The 23020-nt window shown below is 44.1% G+C and overlaps 1 protein-coding gene across 2 annotated transcripts; it reads left to right on the top strand.

Annotated features, from left to right (window-relative positions):
- Positions 1–396: 396 nt before the first annotated feature.
- On the top strand, positions 397–17092 carry LOC115464902 (tetraspanin-1-like). 2 transcript variants are annotated; one of them, XM_030195278.1, is made up of 7 exons: positions 397–765; positions 1349–1546; positions 2401–2475; positions 3098–3205; positions 3626–3778; positions 14393–14476; positions 16694–17092. In XM_030195278.1, exons 1-7 carry the CDS (start codon positions 646–648, stop codon positions 16739–16741), a joined length of 786 nt encoding a protein of 261 aa, XP_030051138.1. In that variant the 5' UTR covers positions 397–645; the 3' UTR covers positions 16742–17092. The 2 variants fall into 2 exon arrangements, with proteins under 2 accessions (XP_030051138.1, XP_030051139.1); XM_030195279.1 differs by lacking the exon at positions 3098–3205.
- Positions 17093–23020: the final 5928 nt, after the last annotated feature.

Below are 23020 nucleotides of genomic sequence, written 5' to 3' on the forward strand. Positions count from 1 at the left end.
AGTTCTCAATATCAGTGGCTATGATGAGTGTTTTGACTGGGAGGCCAACGACTGAGAATAGAAGAACTTTAGTCACCTCCATTACTTCAAGCTGTCCTTCCCCCTTCCCGCCCTTTCTCTCGCCCGCTCTTTTTGGTAACGGACAGCGCGGGCCGCATAACCAATGCATCCGCTAGAGATGGGGAGACATGGGGCGGCGGAGCCGTAGGTCCCGTACCCCCCCCCCCCCCCCCCCGTGCGCTCGCTCCCGCCCCGGAGCGCGCTTCTCTCTCTCTTTGTCCTTTTTACCAAACTCCGCCCCCTTCAGTGTACTGGTTTCGTACGGCCGTTGGCAGTCGCAGGCGCGCGCATGTGCACTGCAGTCTCAGCTTCGTGAGGGGGGTGGGGGGAAAGCGTCGTGTGTGTTGATAGTGTGCGCTATAATCCCCTCTCAGTATATACAAATTTTTTAAAAAGATAAAAATATGTATAATCTATCTTAATAAGCATCTATTTGATAGACACCCCCTACAGTTAACTATATATCATTTGGCTTTGTTTATTTTCAAATGTTTTATTTTTAACTTTCATACTGTACTCATAATTTTAAATTTAATTTTTTTTCTGAGTGTGTGTGAAGGTGGTGGCAATATTCCTCCCAAAACCATGTGGTCACATGAACCCAGGGCCTCTTCCACGCTCTCTTCCACTGAGTCCTGGTTGCGACTGCGCAACTTCTATACCTGCTTGAAGTACATGATGTTCTGCTTCAACACCATCATATTTGTGCGTATTATTTGGGGCAAGAACACATCTGAAGAACAATTAAATTACAAAAAAAATGAAAAAACCCAATGTACACAAAGTCCTGTAGAGCTAACACAAAAAAGCCTGTTTACATAGGGAACGCTCTATGGTTCCTGTTGCATAATGCCTCTTTGCGCCAGTCCAGGTTTTATCCTAAGCCTAAATCATGAAGAGAAAGGGGATGGAGTCTAATTTGGTTCAGAGTAAAATGTGGGCTGGCATACATTGCTCTGGAAGAGGAGTCTTAAAATATCCCTGAGTATAATTAAACTCTGGAATTTGTTGCCAAAGAATGTGGGTAAAGGTGGTTAGCTTAGCGGGGTTTAAAAAAGGTTGGATGGCTTCCTAAAGGAAAAGTCTATAGACCATTATTAAAATAGACTTGGGGAAAATCCACTGCTTATTTCTAGAATAAGCAACATAAAATGTACTGTTTTGGGATCTTGCCAGGTACTTGTGATCTGGATTGACCATTGTTGGAAACAGGATTCTGGGCTTGATGGACCTTTGGTCTGTCCCAGTATGGCAATACTTATGTACTTATGTACTTCATCTTTTACAGGTTTCTGGTGGCATTCTACTTGGATTGGGCATATGGATTAGATATGGTGGTATACTATTTTCCAAGATCCTGGGCTCCTATGCAGTGCATTTCCTCAACATTGGATACTTTTGCATAGTGGTAGGCCTTATGCTTACCGTGCTTGGCTTCCTCGGATGCCTGGGTGCAATGAAGGAAAGTCGCTTTCTCCTCTTGATGGTATGCTGATTTATGCATAGACATTTATGCCAGATTTAGTGCGGAGTCAAAGGTAATACATAGTAATAAAACAAAAAAAGAAAATAAGATTACATCTTTTTCATTAGACTAATACGTTTTAAGCCAATAACCGTACTCTTCTGATCTGATCTGATCTGATCTGAAGAAGACGGTATTGCCTTTGAAAGCTAATCAAAAAATGTAAAATAAAAAAAAGGTTTACTCTTTTTTGTTCTGTTTTATTTCTGTCTATTACCTTTCAAAGTGGACTAACACAGCTACCACACCATTTTATCCAAGTGGAGAGTCACAAACAGAGCACGGCATCGTTGTGCACCTTGGTTTATGAGGGTCCAGTCTTGCTAAAGAAAAAATCTGCACTGGGGCCAATATAATTATTCAGCATAGTTAAAACTGAGAGTTTGCAAGATGACTTTGTGAGAGTGAAGAACTGGGCTTCTAAATGGGAAATGGAATATGGGTGTCCCCTGGTCTTTGTACTTTTTGAAAGAGTGAAAAATTAGTTTCACTTCTACTCATTCTACACCACTGAGGATTTTGTAGGCCTCAATCGTATCCCTCCTCAGCTATCTTGTTTGCTTTTTTGGCTGCCGCTGCACACTGGGTAAAAAATGTCAGCGTATTGTCTACAATGACACCCAGGACCTTTTTCTTGGGTGCTGACTCCTAAAGTGGACCCTAGCATCAGGTAACATTCTAGGGTGAAATTACCTTTTGGAGGACTTTCATGGAGATCATTCAATCAGGATCATTCCTTTATTGTTGATACATCAAGTGGATTTTATTATGTTCTGTAATTCAATGCATTAAAACACCTACTTATTATTTTACAGTTCATCATGACAATGATGGCAATTTTCATTGCAAAAATTGCCGCAGCTGTCCTAGCTTTAGCTTTCACACAAATGGTAAGTAGAGCAGTCGCTTTCTTCTGTAAAATTTACTTTATATTATTCCCCCAAAAAGCTTGCACTTTGTTTACAGTAACAGTATTTTAATTGACAACATACGTAGCAGTAGACTGGTCTTGGTGGGTTTTCTTGTAACTTGGAAAATGAATTTAGATGTGATATTTATCAGTAGAAGGAAAACTATCTTATTCCAAGAAATGTTTAAGATATGTAATCACGCAAATTGTTAAAAAGCTGAGAGAAATCAAAGGATTTCTTTTACAAAGCTATGCTAGCGATTCTGGCGTGGCAAATGCGATAAAGCCCATTCAATTCCTATGGGCTTCGTCACATTTGCCTTGCCAGAATTGCTGGTGCAGCTTTGTAAAAGGAGCCCAAAGTCTCTTTTATAGTGCCATAAAATGAGATAGAAGAAACCTTTTTTTATTCTCTTTTTTTTTTTTTTGCCCAAATACATTAGTTTGCTGATTGTAGGAATGGAACAAACGACTGACCCTTTTTGAGATGAAAAATTATAAAAATGGACATATGCGATTGGTAGCAACCGGCTAGTTGGCACTCAGTTTTAGCGCTTTCTTTCTTTAAGCGTGTGCTCACATTTTATTATTTTGTCTTCAAGGTTGAGGGTATTCTCCGTGAAAAAGGACCAAAATCATTAAAAGAATATTATGTTGACAATGTTAAAGATGATGCTGTGTCTGGTAGCTGGAATTCTGTCATGCAGCGAGTGAGTTCATAAAATTAAAAGACCGGCCTGTTTCCTTTCTGTGGTGTCTGTAAGTCCTGCAAGAATGTGCTTTTCTCTTCTTCAAACAAGCCCCTTTCTATTAGTCGTGCGTTAGTTTTAATTCATATTATTTTTCATGCTGCAAAATACCTCAAAAGATATTCAAGGTGGCCCAGGGGATCTTTTGGCCCTGTCCCATGGAGGTTTACTACCCTGGACAGCACAATGATTACCAGATGTTGTGCTGTACTTTCTCAGCTGCTGCTGTACCTGCATGTCTTCTGTATAGACACTTTACTGTTACATACATTTACTTCAGAGATGAAAGAGTCCAGCAGAAATGCAAGCACCTCCTCTAAAAAGTGCAAAGGGATTAGAAGGTTATCCAGTATTTACTCTTTCCCTCTCTCTCTCTTTCAGTTGAAGTGCTGTGGGTTTAATAATTATACCGACTTTTCTAATTCCGTCTTTGTAAATAAAACTGGCTTGTTATACCCCAAGGCCTGCTGCACAACTCCAGATAGTTCTGTCTGTGATGGGCGTAATATAAACAGCACTGTCATTTTCATGAAGGTAACTGTTTAGTTGTATAGTCCTGTATTTAAATCACATCTTCATTTTTTTTAATGTTAGAAAACGATTTGTCCCATTTGGATATAGTTTGGGACCCTTTTACTACGATGCATTGAGAAGACTATACAGTAGACGGTTGCCTGGACCCATGCTACTGTCTCCTGCATTAAAAAGGCAGCCGCTACAGTAAACGTTAGCTGCCTAATGTGGGAGAGGGCAGGACTTGGGCATGACATGAGCGGGTAGAGGTGTGGCCAGCTGTGATAGCTAGCACATGACATGGGTCTGTAGCGTTTGCTAGCTGTCACGCCTACCGATAGCACAGCTGAATTTACCACCGGCTCAAGATGGTAGTGCAGCGAGCTGGCAGAGGAGTTGGCATGGCATTTGTCTTCACTCTGCATCCCTCTTCTCAATCCCTCCTGTCACACTTTAGACTCCCTTCATAGCAGCCAATTCTAACCCTGCACGCCCAATGATCAAGACCGGTTTCTCCCCTCACACCTGATGATTAAATCCACACCCCTTCTGCACTTCTGATCATCAAAATTAGACCCTCTCCCCCAACGATCTAGGCTCACCCTCCAACACTTAAATCCCACCTGGGAGGAAAACCACAGCCCCTGCCATCAAAACATCACTCCACCAAGGCTCACCCTCTTCCCCAGGACTCACTGGGGATCTTCATTGGTGGCCAGTACTCCTCCTCTGCAGCTGCCCGAGTTGACACCAGAAACCAAAATGGCACCAATGACCCCTAGTGGTACTCTCGCAGGGGTTATCCTTCTATATATAGACGATCACTGCTCATCAATGAAGGTCCACAGGTGAGTTCTTGGGAGGGGTAGCAAGGGTGAGAGGACAGTGGGCCTGGATGGGGTGCAGTGTTTCATTCACAGAGGGCATGGATTTCCTGCCAGGGGAGGGATTTGTATGTTGGGGGGCTGGGCCTCAGTTGTTGGGACAGAGGGTGTGGTTTTGATCATTGGGTGTGTGGGGTTGGGATTGGTTGCGATGAGGGGGAGTCTGAACTGTAACAGGAGGGATTGGGATAATGGGATGCAGAAGGAGAAGGTGGATGTTGCCATGCCAGGCTCGTTTATTTGTTTAAGGTTGCCCTGGCAAAGCATTACATGCAGCGGCAGACAGTGTGGTTGCTCCCACACGATCTGCAACTGCATGTAACACAGTGCTGTGCAGTGTAGTAAGCATCTTGCCTATGTGTTCAATGTAGGGCAGATGCTGGACATGCCCCCTGCATTTACCACAAAGGCTTTAAAGTTACTGTACATTAAACATGTGGTAACTTAGTAAAAGGACCCCTTGTTGAGTTGTTTGATGTAGTTTACCGTTATTAATGACAGGGTATATTTTATATTTTTTCCCCATTTGGGAGGAAACCCAGCTTCAGTGCCAGCCCAACCATTAGGATTAGGTGGTTTCTTAGGGTAGCAGCTTCTTCTACCATTGTAGTAAAATAATAGGTGTGACAAACCCACAAACTGAAAGAAACAACAGAAGATATTTATTCCAGAAGGGACGATGGGCAGTTTTCAAATTATTCTGAGAGAGGAGTGATCATGATTTCTGGTGGGCAAGGGGCATAAAAGATAGTGGAGGGGAGAGGGACACTAGGCTGAAGGCTTGCCCAGAGTGCCTAATAACTACTTCTTTAACATTCCTCCAGACCAGTTCAGATGAGTGGGTTATGAACTCATATCAGCTGATGGAGACAGAAACACTAGCCTCAAAGAGAGCCCGTAAGTACTCTGTACAGGGCAATGCCAGCTAGTATTTTTCAGTCTCCATCAGTTAGTGGGTACCTGTGCATCCCAGTATGGAAAATGTCCTATAGTTCCTCCTTGGGATTTCAACCTTGTTTGGTTGGCCTTGGTCAAATCACCCTTCAGACCACTCTTAGCAGTATCCTAAAAGACGTGACACTTAAGACGACTTCCCTGGTGGCAATTTGCTCACTGAGACGAGTTTCTGAGTTGCAAGTTGCAAGGGGCTGTTCATGGTGTTTCACAAAGAAAAGATAGTAATCTGGACAGTCTCTTCCTTCATGCCTAAGGTGGTGTCCCTGTTCCGTGTGAACCAAGCAGTGTGTTGCTGGTCTTAGGAGATGCCAAGGGTGACATGGAGCAGAAGTGACTCCATCATCTGGACATCCATAGGATCCTTCAGAATACCTTAGAAGGATAGAAGCATTTTGGAGATCAGATAGGCATTTTGTTCTCTTTGGAAGCCAAAGGAAGGGGAAAGCAGTGTCCAAGACTTCTATTACGAGATAGTTTAAACAACACAATAATACTAAGATGCAGGCAGCAGTCCAGCAGCAAGAGGAGTGGTATCCAGTCTTTTGCATTGAGTGTCACAAGTATGATTGTCTCTCAACTGGCAAGAAGTTATGTGTGTGTTCGAAGCAAAGAGCTCCTAGGTCTCAGAGAACAAGTCCGTTCTCTAGAGGCTTGAAGGAGCTGAGGGAAACAGAGAGGTACATAGAGAAAGCCTATGGTGACATTGTAGAGAAGTCTCACTTCCAGTCTGGCAACCTCTGTGCTACCTTGGAGGAGGGAGGTTTCCTAGAAGGACAGCATCCTGGTGAAGTAGGAAGTAATCCTGTAGCCAGGACCTGCCCACCAGGGAATGCAATATCCTCTCGCACTGAGGATGTGTCTCCAGGACATTCTGCCCAGGAGGGAAGGATTAGGACAGCTGTTGCAATCATTAAGCATGTAGATAGCTGGGTGGCTGGTGAGTATGCTGGTCACTTGCCTGCCTGGTGCGAAGGTGGCAGACCTCAAACACCACTTAGATAAGATTTTTAGGCTGCTGTCTTAGTACATGCGGGTGCCAGTGACATAGGAAAATGTGGGGCGGAGGTTGTGGAAGCCAAATTTAGGCTCTTAAGTAGAAAGTTGAAATCCAGATCCTCCAGGGTAGCATTTTCAGAAATGCTCCCCATTCCACATTCAGGACTCAAGAGGCAGGAAGAACTCCACAGTCTCAATGCATAAGTACATAAGTACATAAGTAGTGCCATACTGGGAAAGACCAAAGGTCCATCTAGCCCAGCATCCTGTCACCGACAGTGGCCAATCCAGGTCAAGGGCACCTGGCACGCTCCCCAAACGTAAAAACATTCCAGACAAGTTATACCTAAAAATGCGGAATTTTTCCAAGTCCATTTAATAGCGGTCTATGGACTTGTCCTTTAGGAATCTATCTAACCCCTTTTTAAACTCCGTCAAGCTAACCGCCCGTACCACGTTCTCCGGCAACGAATTCCAGAGTCTAATTACACGTTGGGTGAAGAAAAATTTTCTCCGATTCGTTTTAAATTTACCACACTGTAGCTTCAACTCATGCCCTCTAGTCCTAGTATTTTTGGATAGCGTGAACAGTCGCTTCACATCCACCCGATCCATTCCACTCATTATTTTATACACTTCTATCATATCTCCCCTCAGCCGTCTCTTCTCCAAGCTGAAAAGCCCTAGCCTTCTCAGCCTCTCTTCATAGGAAAGTCGTCCCATCCCCACTATCATTTTCGTCGCCCTTCGCTGTACCTTTTCCAATTCTACTATATCTTTTTTGAGATACGGAGACCAGTACTGAACACAATACTCCAGGTGCGGTCGCACCATGGAGCGATACAACGGCATTATAACATCCGCACACCTGGACTCCATACCCTTCCTAATAACACCCAACATTCTATTCGCTTTCCTAGCCGCAGCAGCACACTGAGCAGAAGGTTTCATCGACGACGACACCCAGATCCCTTTCTTGATCCGTAACTCCTAACGCGGAACCTTGCAAGACGTAGCTATAATTCGGGTTCCTCTTACCCACATGCATCACTTTGCACTTGTCAACATTGAACTTCATCTGCCACTTGCACGCCCATTCTCCCAGTCTCGCAAGGTCCTCCTGTAATCGTTCACATTCCTCCTGCGACTTGACGACCCTGAATAATTTTGTGTCATCGGCGAATTTAATTACCTCACTAGTTATTCCCATCTCTAGGTCATTTATAAATACATTAAAAAGCAACGGACCCAGCACAGACCCCTGCGGGACCCCACTAACTACCCTCCTCCACTGAGAATACTGGCAATCCTACTCTCTGCTTCCTATCTTTCAACCAGTTCTTAATCCATAATAATACCCTACCTCCGATTCCATGACTCTGCAATTTCTTCAGGAGTCTTTCGTGCGGCACTTTGTCAAACGCCTTCTGAAAATCCAGATATACAATATCAACCGGCTCCCCATTGTCCACATGTTTGCTTACCCCCTCAAAAAAATGCATTAGATTGGTGAGGCAAGACTTCCCTTCACTAAATCCGTGCTGACTTTGTCTCATCAGTCCATGTTTTTGTATATGCTCTGCAATTTTATTCTTAATAATAGCCTCCACCATCTTGCCCGGCACCGACGTCAGACTCACCGGTCTATAATTTCCCGGATCTCCTCTGGAACCCTTCTTAAAAATCGGAGTAACATTGGCTACCCTCCAGTCTTCCGGTACTACACTCGATTTTAGGGACAGATTGCATATTTCTAACAGTAGCTCCGCAAGTTCATTTTTTAGTTCTATTAATACTCTGGGATGAATACCATCAGGTCCCGGTGATTTACTACTCTTCAGCTTGCTGAACTGACCCATTACATCCTCCAAGGTTACAGAGAATTTGTTTAGTTTCTCCGACTCCCCCGCTTCAAATATTCTTTCCGGCACCGGTGTCCCCCCCAAATCCTCCTCGGTTGGGACGATGGTCCAAGGATGAGGGATTTAGATTTGTTAGGAAATGGACAACATTCTGGGAAAGGGAGAGCATGTTCCGAAAGGATGGGTTGACCTGAACCGGGATGGAACCAGGCTGCTGGCACTAACATTTAAAAAGGAGATAGAGCAGCTTTTAAACTAAAATGGATGGGGAGGGGAAAGCCAACTATTGCCCAGGAGTGCACGGTTTGGTATGGAGTATCCTTGAAGGATACTATTGAAACAGGATCTTTAGGGAATTTCAATAGAGAGGTTTCAATAATGGTGAAAGAAAGCCAGGAGTGTTAAATGGGAGAACAGAGTAAAAGATGCAAATTATCCCCATCAACTTGAAAGGGTACCGGGGGGGGGGGGGGGGGGGGGGGGGAAGGGTAACTAAAGTTACATAAATGAAGGGAAGGTATACTAGAAGGAGTGTTGCACATAAGTGAAGAATCTCAGAGCATATGCCTTAAATTGGTCTTAAAAAAGTCTTTAATATAGTTTTGAATTTAATACTACTACTACTACTTAACATTTCTAGAGCGCTACTAAGATTGCTCTAATTGTAATAGGGGAGGAAGATTATTCCAAAATTGGGGGGCAAGGAAAAAAAAGGCTGAGTGCCAAGGCATGCAGAACAAGGAGAAGGGAGACCCATACAGTGAGAGTCAAGAGAACGCAAAGAGTGAGTTGGGGTATAGGGAATAGTGCATGAAAAAAGGTAGGATGGGACCAGTGGTGTGCTGTTAAATGTTTAACAACAGGCTTTCTCCCCGGTCCATCTCTGCACCCCCCCCCCCATCCACCTCTGTGCCCCCCCGTCCACCTCTGCGCCCCCCCCCCCAAATTGCAGAGCTGGCTATAGCCAGGGAGAGAGCCTGGGGGGGGGGGGGGGGGGCAATGCATTACTTCAGGAAAAAACAAATTAAATGATCCCAGGTTCCAATCTAATTCATGTTTAATGTGGGATAAAATGCCATAAATAAGTAAATAAATATAAACTTTTAATGTTGAGCACCTGATTCTCAAAGTGGACATATTTCAAACACTATAATGAAAATAAAATGATTTTTTTCTACCTTTGTTGTCTGGTGACTTTGTTTCTCTGATCGTGCTGGCCCAGTATCCGATTCTGCTGCTATCTGTCCTCTTAACTCCGTTTACAGGACTTCCTTTCCATTTATTTCTTTACTTTCTGCCTTTCTTCTTCATTTCTTGCCCTACATCCGTAAGTAAAAGCTGGGTCCTCCGCAGACTTGACTGTCCAGTGGATCCAGCTTCTGCCTATTTTCTTCATCCATGTGCAGTTTTTCTCCTCTCTTCCTTTTCCCTCATCTCATTTCCTTCCTCACTCTTCCCTCCCCTCCATCCATGTCCAGCATTTTTTCTCTCCCTTCCCTCTCCTCCATCCACCCATGTCCAGCAACCCTCCTCTCCCCCTGTCCTCCCCTCCATCCACCCATGTCCAGCGACCCTCCTCTCCCCTCCCCTCCCCTCCAGCCACCCATACCCAGCGATTCTCTTCTCTCCCCTGCCCCCCCTCCAGCCACCCATACCCAGCAATTCTCTTTGCTCCCCTGCCCCCCTCCAGCCACCCATATTCTCTCCCCTGCCCCCCTCCAGCCACCTATACCCAGCGATTGTCCTCTCTCCCCTGCCCCCTTCCAGCCACCCATACCCAGCGATTGTCTTCTCTCCCCTGCCCCCCCTCCAGCCACCCATACCCAGTGATTGTCCTCTCTCCCCTGCCCCCCTCCAGCCACCCATACCCAGCGATTGTCCTCTCTCCCCTGCCCCCCTCCAGCCACCCATGCCAGTGATTGTCCTCTCTCCCCTGCCCCCCTCCAGCCACCCATGCCAGTGATTGTCCTCTCTCCCCTGCCCCCCCTCCAACCACCCATGCCAGCGATTGTCCTCTCTCCCCTGCCCCCCCTCCAACCACCCATGCCAGCGATTGTCTTCTCTCCCCTGACCCCCCTTCAGCCATCCATACCCAGCGACTGTACTCTCTCTCCTGCCCCCCCCAGCCACCCATGCCCAGCGATTGTCCTCTCTCCCCTGCCCCCCTCCAGCCACCCATACCCAGTGATTGTCCTCTCTCCCCTGCCCCCCCTCCAGCCACCCATACCCAGTGATTGTTCTCTCTCCCCTGCCCCCCCAGCAACCCATACCCAGCGATTGTCCTCTCTCCCCTGCCCCCCCTCCAGGCTCCAGCCACCCATACCCAGCGATTGTCTTCTCTCTCCTGCCCCCCTTCAGCCGCCCATACCCAGCGACTGTCCTCGCTCCCCTGCCCCCCCAGCCACCCATGCCCAGCGATTGTCCTCTCTCCCCTGCCCCCCTCCAACCACCCATACCCAGCGATTGTCGGTTGTTGAGTGGATTCTTCGGGGCAGGCAGGAAAGATCCCCAGTCTTTCCTGCCTGCTGCTGGCACTGACTCTCCCGCGGCGATACTGCATCGCTCTTCAAAATGGCCGCCGAAACTTACAAGGGCAGCCTCCAAGACTTCAGCAGAAGTCTCACGAGACCGCCACTGGAAGTCTCAGCAGCCATTTTTAAAGAGCGATCCGGCAGCAGGGGAGGGTCAGCGCCGGCAGCGAGCAGGCAAGACTGGGGATCTTTCCTGCCTGCCCTGAAGAATCCATACACTGGGAGGGACCCTGTAGCTCGAGGGAAGGAGGGAGGGACCTTGTAGCTTGAGGGAAGGAGGGAGGAGAGCCGGCTCGCCCTGAACAACAACTGGCTTGCAAGACGGTAAAAAATTTAACAACCGGCTCTTGCGAGCCAGTGCGAGCCGGCTCCAGCACACCACTGGACGAGACCCCTTGGAAATAAGCTTTGTGAGTCATAGGCAGAGAAGCAGCTGTGTAAAGGAAAAACATAATGTTTAGAGAGGTCTCTGTTTCCTCTATTTTATCTGTGCTTATTGTTCTTATTTTCATAATGTGGAGGAGTGGCCTAGTGGTTAGGGTGGTGGACTTTGGTCCTGAGGAACTGAGTTTGATTCCCACTTCAGGCACAGGCAGCTCCTTGTGACTCTGGGCAAGTCACTTAACCCTCCATTGCCCCATGTAAGCCGCATTGAGCCTGCCATGAGTGGGAAAGCGTGGGGTACAAATGTAACAAAAAAACAAGACAAAAACATTTTGTTTGATGCAATTTTTCATGGTAGATATTATTATTATTTGTTACATTTGTATCCCACATTTTCCCACCTTTTACAGGCTCAATGTGGCTTACATATAACCGTTAACGGTGTTAGCAGATTACGGTCTGAACAAATACATGGTATGAATGAATACAAAGTGATATTGTGGTTTAATGAGGTACATGTATGGTAGGAACAGTTGGGGGGAACTTAGAGAGGGAAATGGGGAAGAAGAGTCAGGTAATGTCTGTTACGGTCTTTGATTATATTGTGTCACAAGTGACCAGGTATTTTTATGTTGGGTCGGTGGGGTATGCTCTTCTGAACAGGTCTGTCTTTAGTGCTTTCCGAAAATTTAGGTGGTTGAGCGTAGTTTTTACTGCTTTTGGCAGTGCATTCCATAGTTGTTCGCTTAGGTAGGAAAAGCTGGTTGCATAGATGGATTTGTATTTGAGTCCTTTGCTGCTCGTCCGCCTGGATTGGCCGCTGTCGTGGACAAGATGCTGGGCTCGATGGACCCTTGGTCTTTTCCCAGTATGGCATTACTTATGTACTTATGGGTAGTGGAGGTTTAGGTATGATCTTTCAGATTTTGTGGTGTTTCTGGTTGGCAGGTCGATGAGGTCTGTCATGTATCCCTGTGCCTCACCATAAATAATTTTATGAACAGTCGTGCAGATTTTGAAAGTGATGCATTCTTTGATTGGTAGCCAGTGCAATTTTTCTCTGAGTGGTTTGGCACTGTCAAAACATGTTTTTCCAAATATAAGCCTGGCTGCTGTGTTTTGGGCGGTCTGGAGTTTCTTTATGATTTGATCCTTGCATCCCGCATAGATTCCATTGCAGTAATCTGCGTGGCTTAGTACCATGGACTGTACCAGGTTACGAAATATTTCCGTCGGGAAGAATGGTTTTACGCGTTTGAGTTTCCACATTGAGAAAAACATTTTCTTTGTGGTGGATTTTGCTTGGGTCTCTAGTGATAGGTTGTAGTCGATTGTTACTCTGAGAATTTTCAGGCTGTCTGAGACAGGGAGGGTGTATCCTGGGGTGTTAATGTTTGTGGGTTTGCATGTATTGTATTGGGATGAGACTGTCTCATCGTGTGTTTTTTCTGTATTGAGTTTTAGTTGGAATGCATCTGCACATGAGTTCATGATGTTTAAGCTTAGCTTGATTTCGTTGGTGATTTCCGCTAGATCATGTTTGTGTGGGATGTATAATGTAACGTCATCAGCGTAGATAAATGGGTTGAGGCCTTGGGTGGATAGGGTCTTGGCTAGTGGAGTCATCATGAGGTTGAAAAGGATCGGTGATAGTGGTGATCCTTGCGGTACTCCGCAACTTCGTTTCCATGGTGACGATATATTTGTTTTTTATTTCACTTGATATGTTCTTGTGGTTAGAAAACCCTTAATCCAGTTGAGAGTGCCACCACTGATTCCGAAGTAATCTAGGAGTCTTAGCAATATGTTATGGTTAACCATGTCGAATGCACTTGACATGTCATATTGGAGGAGGAGAATGCTCTTGCCTATTGCTATTTTCTGCTTGAATTTGGTTAGGAGAGTGAGTAATACTGTTTCGGTGCTGTGTAGGGGTCGAAATCCTGATTGTGACTCATGTAGTATAGTGAATTTGTTTATGTAGTCATTGAGTTGTTTGGTCACCAGTCCTTCCATTAGTTTGACTACTAATGGGATTGATGCTACTGGGTGGTAGTTTGTAATGTCGTTTTTTTTTTCTTGGTGTCTTTTGGTATTGGGGTGAGCAGGATGCTTCCTTTTTCTTGAGGGTAGACACTCTGTTGAAGCATGAAGTTTAAGTGGGATGTGAGATCTATTATGAATCGGTGGGGGGCAGATTGTATTAGGTAGCTGGGGCAGATGTCCAGTTGACAATGGCTGTTTGAGTATTGTTTAATCACCTGGGTAACTGTGTTGACGCTGAGTAGAGCGAAATTTGACCATATTCAGTCAGCAGGGTATTCATCCAGGGTTGGGTCTAGACCATTAATGAAGTTTTCTGTGTCCATGTTGTTCTGAGGTAGGGTTTTGCGTAGGTTTATGATTTTTTCATTGAAATATTTAGCAAGGCTGTCTGCAGATGGGATGTCAGTGTTGGTTGTGGTGACCGGTGTTGTGTCTAGTAGTTTGTTCACGAGATGGTATAGTTTCTTCGTGTTTTTGTAGTCTGGCCAAATTTTAGTTTTGTAGTGCATCCTTTTGGTCTGTTTTATTGCGTATTTGTATTTCCTTTGTAGCTGTTCCCATTAGTTGAGAGTTTGTTCGTCTTTTATTTTTTTCCATGCGCGTTCCAGTTTCCTTGATTGTGTTTTTAGTTTTTTCAGATACATAGGAAGACTCAAGGGGCATACTCATCTAGCCTTTGTTATTGAAATACTGGCTGGCACTGGGCTGTACAGAGTACTTAAAGGCTCTCTTTGAGGCTAATGTTTCTCAGTCTCCATCTGCTGGTAGGAGTGCATAACCCACTCTTCTGAGCTGGTCTGGAGAAACTAAAAGGAAAGAAAATTATCAGGTAAGAACTAATTTCTCCTTTGGCTGTACCACAGAAAGGTGGTATATCAAAAATATGACCCTTACCCCTTACCCTTGATAGCCTTGCACTGGCCGGCTTATTTTACTAACTTGTGAACTTTAACGAAAGCTTGTTGTATGGTTTAGGGCTGTTTTGTTTCAATGCGTGAAACGCTTCAGAATCACAGCCTGGTTATTGGTGGAGCTACAGCTGCTGCCACAGCATTAGAAGTAAGTCAAACCAAAAATAAGTCTCCATTACAGATCGTGGACATTTAAACATCAGGAAGAAAGCAGAGTCCACCTGGGCCAAGTACAAGTAACACATTAATAAGCAAGTAGGTGGTTCAAATGTTATTCTTTTGGAGAAAAAACTGGCAGTTTAAACTCTTGCAGACTTGCAGTTTTAGCACACGTATTTTCCATTTGAAAATTAACATAAATTATGTTTTTAAATCACCTCTGGAGACTATGCAGGAGAATGCAGGCACACTCGAAAGTGATATCAGCAGTCAGAACCTGGAGTGTAGAAAGCTCTCCCAGTTCAGAGAAGTCAAAGCTTGATGTCTCTGTTTTATCAGTATTCAATTTAAGACATACAGAAGCAGACCACTTCCTAATTGTATCAATGCTATTATTAATAATTCTAGAAGTGGATTCAATATCTTGACCAACAAGAACCAATACAAAGATATCATCAGGATAGGAGAGTATCAGTTTTCCTGGGTTCAATGAAATTTGACCAACTGAACTCATATATTTATTGTACAGAAGTGGAGAAATGGGAGAACCCTGTGGGACTCCACAAGGGGTTAACCATCACCTTATCCAGAACAAGCCCCTTTCTCCATTGTTTCTCTTTTCACAAGGAGCCTACTAAACATAAAACCACTGTTGAAGCTACCTTCACCAGTATTGGACTTCAATGTTGTTTTAACTCAGCTCATGCTATCACCATTTGAACCTCTAGGGGATGGTTTCCTTCAACACCTCACTTGGAAGATAATTTTTCTCATAGCCATAATGACAGCAAGAAGAATCCGTGAACTACAAGGCCTTGTTCACTATCCCCCTACAATCAGTTGTACGATATCAGAATACGTCTCTGAACTCACCCTAAATTTCTGCTCAAAATTGTTTCAAGATTTCATTTGAATCAATCCATGGTTTTACCCACATTTTTTTTTTACTCTACGTCACTCATCAAAGCAGAATCAATCTTCGCCTCACTCTCTTGACTGCAGACGAGTACTGTTGTACTACCTGGATCACTCAAAAGACTTAAGGAAAACTTCTGAGTTGTTCATTTCTTTTAACCATAAGAACCTCGGTTCTCCAGCTTCTAAATGGCGGTTAGAACCTGGATATCAGAATGCCTTTTCTTTTGTTAAACTTTTGCAGGTCTACTCTCTCCAGAACAGAGAGAGCCACATCAACTTTGTGCAAGGGCAACCTCAATAGCAAATCTCAGGAACACATCCTTCACAGATGCTAGTAAAGCAGTAACCTGGGTCACAATGTACACCATTACAAAACATTACTGTCTGGACTTATCCTCAGCCCAAGATGCAGCTTTCAGCCAAGCAGTTCTCCAGAACCTCATGCTCCCTATGATGTTTATTTTCCAGTTCTTGCTCCCATTCTAGTATTCTGGGCCATTACGACAACCACATTAAATGGCCCTCAGCTAGGGACTTAGCTTTGAGTGTGCCTGCATTTCCCTGCATAGTCTCTGAAGAAAGCAAAGTTGCTTACCTGTAACAGATATTTTCTGTGGACAGCAGGGGAATGCAGCCACACTCGCCCACCCACCATCCCCACGAAAAAAAAATTGGATGTTTCTATTTATATTGCTTAGCTTTCTTATGAATAAAGTGGGAGGAGGAGAACGAGGCAGATTTAACTTCTCTGAACAAGGAGAGCTTTTCACACATTGGGTTCTGTCTGCCAATGTCACCTTCGAGTGTGGCTGCATTCCCCTGCTGTATACAGAGAACGCCTGTTACAGGGTAAGAAACTTTGCTTTTTTTGCACCTGCTCTTTTGGGCTGTTGGGCATGAAAAGATTGCTTTGTATGCTGTCTAGAAGATTTTTCTGAGTACTTACAGGAGTTTCTTTGGGGCCTCCACTTCATGAGTCTCCTCAGTCTAGTATAGATCTTAGCTGTATTTAAGGAAGGTGTTCCAGGTGAGACCAGAAAATAACACTTGCAATTTATGCTTTAAAATGTGCATGTCAGGGGGCAGTTCTCTATCACAGGAACAACCACACACATGCTCAAAGTCTGCGGCTTTCTTGAGCTTTGAGAGGAGAATGACTGCTGGAAAAGGCATTAGGGGGCTGGTACTGCCTTCCGCTCTTCAGTGTACAATATCAATGCTGTCAGTGGGGAACCCCCATTCACTTACTTTTTTAAGTGGTACTTACTGGTGTACTTTTTCTTTGCAGCTGGCATCTATCTTGGTAGCCATGGTGCTGTTTATAAAAGTGAACTAAGACTGATGCGTTCCAGTGTCCTGAGCTTGTAGCAGTAGCAGCAGAACCTGCACTAAATCCCATTCAATACAGAAAGGAGGCATAATCCATCATCTCCTATAACGTGTTATATAGTCACCCCACAGCTAGATTATATGATGACAATGTTCTCTCCCCAAGTGTAAGCCTAGCCAGGGACACCCAACAAGGATACCTTCTGTTACCTATGCCTTTTTGTCCTGGGGTTTGAGCCCATGGTAGTTGTCATATGTCAATGCATTGACAGTTAAGGAATCTCTGTTCATTGAAAGGAATATGATAGCCTTGTATGCAGATGATGTATTGTTATTCCTAGTAAATCCAGAAAACATGCTTCCACTGTCTCTTACTGAGTATTTTCGGGAACTGGCGAGATACAAAATCAGCTGGACAAAATCTGAGATCCTGCTATTAAATGTCCACTGCACTAAAGGTTTATTTACTCAGTTCCTCTTTAAATGAGCTGCCTTTGGACTGACTTATCTTGGCATCCAGTTTCTAACAGAGTTCAAGCAAATGGTGACAGCCAATGACAATCAAGTACTGCTGTAAATTAAAGCACTGTGCTGCAAGTAAAGCCTCTTGTCTCTGTCATGGAAACCGTCAAGATGGCTGTTGCTCCTCATTGAATAATATGCTATTCAATGAGTATAATACTAGAACTATTCTCCCCCCACTTCTGCAGAAAAACTGCATTTCTCATGATATGATGAGCCTCAATGGCCAGTACTATGCAAAAAGACTCCCCAAAGATCAGAGGGAGGGGGAAGGGAGTTAACTTCCCCATCTTTTTCTTTTACCATCATGCCTTTATACTATGGCAGGGAATGTGAGCACATGCAGTTCATGCCCAACTGGTTGGTATTAGAGCAGACCCCATTGCATTGTTGGTATTCATCTGCCATTAGATTTAAAGGCAAAGCAGATCCTGAAATCCATGTCAGATTTGGCCTTAGAGAATTCGATGGACATAAAGCATAGAATAACAACTTCTCTCCTATCACTGTACAAACCCATATTTCTAATCAATGGTCAGAACTTGTTCTGGGCATCCTGGATGCAAAAGAGAATATGGATATGTCATCCATGAGACACAATTTATGAGTTTTGCTCAATGAGACCAGTTCTGCCTGCACTTTTCACAATGCTGTCAGTAGATTCAGTTAAGGCACTGCATACAGTCGTGGAGTAAAGCTGTTAATGAGATGGAACTGATGTCTGTCGGATTTGAGCTGGGCGGTTTCGTTTTTCAGCGATAATGGAAAATGAAGGCGCCCAGCTCAAAAACCAACAACTCCAAGGCATTGGGTCATGGGAGGGGCCAGGATTCGTAGTGCACTGGTCCCCCTCACATGCCAGGACACCAACCGGGCACCCTAGGGGGCACGTTTACAAATTAACAAAAAACAGTAAAAGAGCTCCCAGGTGCATAGCACCCTTCTCTTGTGTGCTGAGCCCCCCAAATCCCCCCCCAAAACCCACTGCCCACAAGTCTACACCATTACCATAGCCCTAAAGGGTGAAGGGGGCACCTAAATGTGGGAACAATGGTTTGTTTGTTTTTTTTTTGGAGGGCTCAGTTAACCAGCACAAGTGTAACAGGTAGGGGGGGATGGGCCTGGGTCCACCTGCCTGAAGCCCACTGCACCCACTAACAACTGCTCCAGGGACCTGCATACTGCTGTGATGGAGCTGGGTATGACATTTGAGGCTGTGTTATGACTGTGGATATTGAGTCCTTGTGCCCCGACTGAGCACGGTGAAGATGGAGTAACACCGCACTCGGTCAGGCAGCCAGACAACCCCTAGCTTCACCTGCACTTAGCCACTGCCCCCCAGGAGTTGAGCCCCTGGGTTCGAGCGGCCAGCAGGACTTCCGGAACAAGCGAGGTTGCACGACTACTGACCAGACAGGTGGGCAAGCAAACACAGTCCTGAAGCCCGTAAACAGCAGAGCAAAGAATGGTCATGAAACAGTCCAAAATCAAGGCAGGCAGCAACACAACGCATAGTCCAGAAACAAGCCAAGGTCAGGAACACAGGAACAGAACACAAAGAGCACTGGTGTGGACCTCAAACACAATTGAGGCCGAAGCAACGAAGGACTGGAGGCCACTTTAAATAGTGTTGAAATCACTCTCAAACAGGTGCAGCTGATTCAAGATAGCTGCCCCCATCAGCAGAGATGCCTACGTCCAAATATGGGCTTCCTTCCTGACCTCGTTACTCCAAGATGGCTTCCCAGGACCTGATCTATCCAAGATGGCTGCGGCCATTGATCCAACCCAGATGACAACTGCCAGAAATAGAAAACAGAAACAGACCCTCCTTCCTTCCTGAAGCTTAACCAACACCAAGATGGCTGGCTATCTTCGCCGGACCACAACTCGCTGGCGAATCGGCCGCGCAGGCCTGGCACCAGGTGAGGAACGTAACAGGCTGGCATACAGGCTGGGAAAAAAAGTTTTTTAAGTTGTTTTGTTTTGGTGGGAGGGGGTTAGTGACTACTGGGGGAGTCAGGGGAGGTCATCCCCGGTTCCCTCCAGTGGTCATCTGGTCATTTAGGGCACTTTTTTGGGACTTGTTCGTGAAAAAAAAGTGCCCTAAATTCTCGCTAAAAACGGCTAGTTTTGTTCCATTATCGGCGAAAGCCGCCCATTTCTGTTCAGCCGATAACCATGCCCCAGTCCCGCCTTCACCACGCCTCAGACATGCCCCCGTCAACTTTGGCTGTTTCCGCAACGGAGTGCAGTTGAAGACGCCCAAAATCGGCTTTCGATTATACCAATTTGGGTACCCACGGGAGAAAGACGCCCATCTCCCGATTTGGGTTGAAATATGGGTGTCTTTCTCTTTCGAAAATAAGCTGGATAGTGTTAAAGGTAGGGGGGAGATCTAGTTGGAAACTGTGGTTATAGGGTTCCACAGGGCTCTCCGCTTTCTCCCTCCCTGTTTAATGTATATCCGAGTTCCTTGGGTGATTGTTTCTTGGATGATGACATTTTTATATTATCTTATGCAGATATATTTCTTCGGGTACTGCTATGCCTAGCATGGATAGTACTTTGAATTATATCAAATATTATATCACTTTGATTAGAAAATGATATGTAGCCCAAATATCAAAGCTGAACAAACAAAGATACAACTAAGTTGTCAAATATGAGAATTATACTGTCTTCAGGTGAGAAGTTAAATATTGAGGATCGTTCTAGAGTGTTACTTTAGATTCTACTTTGACCTTTGAAAAACAGATTCATGCCCTTAGCAGAAGATTCTTTTTTAAGCTTCGACAACTATGGTCAATAAGATCTTCATTAATGAAGGAAGATTTTAGAACCATTGCTCAAGCAGTTTTGCTCCCACAATTAGATTATTATAATTCACGTTACTCCCATATTTCGACTAAGTAGTTGAATCTTATACAACTGATGCAAAATACAGCCATAAGATTAATTAGTGGTATTGGGCAATTTGAAAGTGTGACTCTTTTTTTTTTAGATTATCATTGGTTAATGATACATAAACATATAGATTTTAGGAATCTTTGTCTGATTTTTAAAACAATATTCGGGTTGAATTCTGAGGGCCTAAGTGAGTTGTTCGTAGACTGAAAATTAGGCTTCTTGCAAACTCTGAAATTAGGTTTTTTGTATCTGAAAAATATTCAATTTAAATCTGAAGCCTCTTTTCCTTTTATTGGGGCTAGATTATGGAACAAATTGCCTTTGGAATTGAAACTAGTGCCTTCTTACTTTTTTTTAGGAAACTATTAAATACTCATTTATTTGAACAATAACTTTATTTAGTTAATATGTTATTTTGTTAGTGTGTTATTTCCTCCTTGTTATTGGAGTTCTCTTTATTAATGTAAACCTCTTTGAACCCTCTTTGGAATAACTGCGGTATACAAAACTCTGATAGTATAGTACAGTACTTGCTGAACATATTAATTGCAGTTGCCTCTGTAAATATATCCATGAGATTTGGAAAGATTTTACATTATTAAATGAATGATATCCAGTTGAATTCAGTTATATTTCACTTGTAGATATGAAGTAGCAATTGCAGAGAAACAGGGTAGATATCACAGTTTTATTCAGTTATGGTCACCAGTACATAGATATTTGGAAAATACTTGATACAGGAATTGAGGTCTATAAGGGCATGTAGAGGTATCAATACATACTCAGAGTTTGATGCCAAGCCATGTTTAACATTGTCAAATGATATTATGGGCTATTGGTTAATTATTACTGAGTATTTTTATTATTTTTATGAGATAACAGTACAAGAGAAGAACTACAAAAAAAGTTGTATCAGCTCAAGTTGACCCATTTTGCTTACTGGTGAATGGCTAACCATCAAGAATCTTCCCAATACTATTGATTCTTCCTACCTTCTACACCTTTCATATTTTAGATTAAAGATTTGTGTGCTCACACCTAATTGCAGTTTCAGCCTATTATAACCAAGTGGATGGAAGGCCAGTATCCATCCATCCCCTAGCCTCTGAACCTTTGGGTCTTATGTCCTTCAAGCACCTAACTTAGAATACAATATTCCTAGTGGCTATCACCTCCACAAGAAGAGTCAGTGAGTCTCAAGCTTTTGTCCAATCCCACCATACATGCATTTCTTTCTAGAGTTATGCTACGTAGTCAGTCTACATCTTTCCCTAAGGTTGTCTCCAAATTCCACCTCAACCAATCCCTTGTCCTGGTTCTCTTCCAAAGCTATACTTGAACAAGTGAAATGAAATAACACACCTTGTACTACCTACTGGGCACCACAGATATAAGAACATTTTCACAGCTTTTTAGTTCTTTAAACCTAAACAATTCTTACTCATATGTAGCTAAATGAACACTCCACTTGGGGGTCAGGCTGCATCAACTTCTGCTACCCAAGAGCACAGATTTCATCGCCTGGCCGGATTTGTATCTATTGCTAACCTCTACAAAGTGGCTACTTGGTCCTCCATCCATACCTTCCCCAAGAACTGTTGCCTGGATTCACTTTCTCACTTGGACAGTGCATTTGGCCTTAGTTATACTAGGGCCATCTTTAGCAGCCTTCCAGTGTTTTTCCTAGGTTGCCTCTTTATTCAGAAAGTGAAAGCAATCCTCAGCTTGGCAATCACGCACTTCCCTATATGTCGACAGAGAATGCAATATTGCTTAGCTGTAGCAGAAGTTCTGTGGAGACAGCAGGGAAATTAGCCACACCTTCCCACCTTCCTTCTCTAGTGTTCTATTTTGATAACATAGCTACATGCAAACTGAGTCATGCATGTCCGGGAGCCTTCAAAGGTTTCCTGAGCATCCAGTGAGGAAAGCCACTGTTTGGCTCTGACTCCAGGCATTGCCAAAAAGGGTGGCTGCATTTTCCTGCTGTCTACAGAGGACCCTTTTATAAGGGTAATTTTAAATGATGCTGATAAATTGCATTAAAGTGAGCTAAAAATTCTGGGCCATGCTTGAATGTAATTGCACAAGTGCAAAGCTATCTTTAAAATAAGTGTTCTACACATAAATAGGTTTTAATAAAATGGTCTGGAGATCAATACATGTAAAAGAGCTGCACAGAAATGCACAGACTGATTTTCTAGGATATATATGTAGATGTTGCACTTTTCCACTTATGCATATGGACCAGTTCTTCCTGGCACATACATGACAGAATTGCCCTGGCCTTGGAGTAGGTGAACACATGTGCACCCACTTTGCCTGGGGTCAGTTGATAAAGGCCTATAGGTGTCCTTTCAGTCTTCTCCGCACAGTGTCCAGCATCCTTCCTCTTCCCTGAAACATGGCATGGCAGGAAACTCTGCAGTTCTCCTTCCTTTAGGCAATCAGGCTGAGATTAAGACATTAGAATTAGGTTAAACTGGGACCAGACTGTCCTGGCCTCCTCTGTTACCCTCATCCTGTGTATAGCTTCTTAAAGACGGTCTCATGCCAGTCTACATTGCTTCTCTTCTGCAGCTTATCATGTGCTGGCAAGAATCAAAATATAGACCCCAGATAGTCAAGTTCTGCGTACAATGACTGAAACCTTTATTAAAGAAACATTTATTTTTCCCAAGACTTTACAGTGAATGGATTGTTTACATTTAAAGAATACATAGAATATAAATTATGGCATATGCATTTAGTAGTGCATCAAACATTTGGGGATTTGTGTGTGTGTGGGTGGGTGGGGGGGAAGATGAAGGAGAAAGGGTTAATTGATGCCCTTCTTTTCCTGACACCGTTGCAC

Source organism: Microcaecilia unicolor, chromosome 3 (assembly GCF_901765095.1).
Source record: "Microcaecilia unicolor chromosome 3, aMicUni1.1, whole genome shotgun sequence".
In the NCBI taxonomy this organism is placed as follows: domain Eukaryota; kingdom Metazoa; phylum Chordata; class Amphibia; order Gymnophiona; family Siphonopidae; genus Microcaecilia; species Microcaecilia unicolor.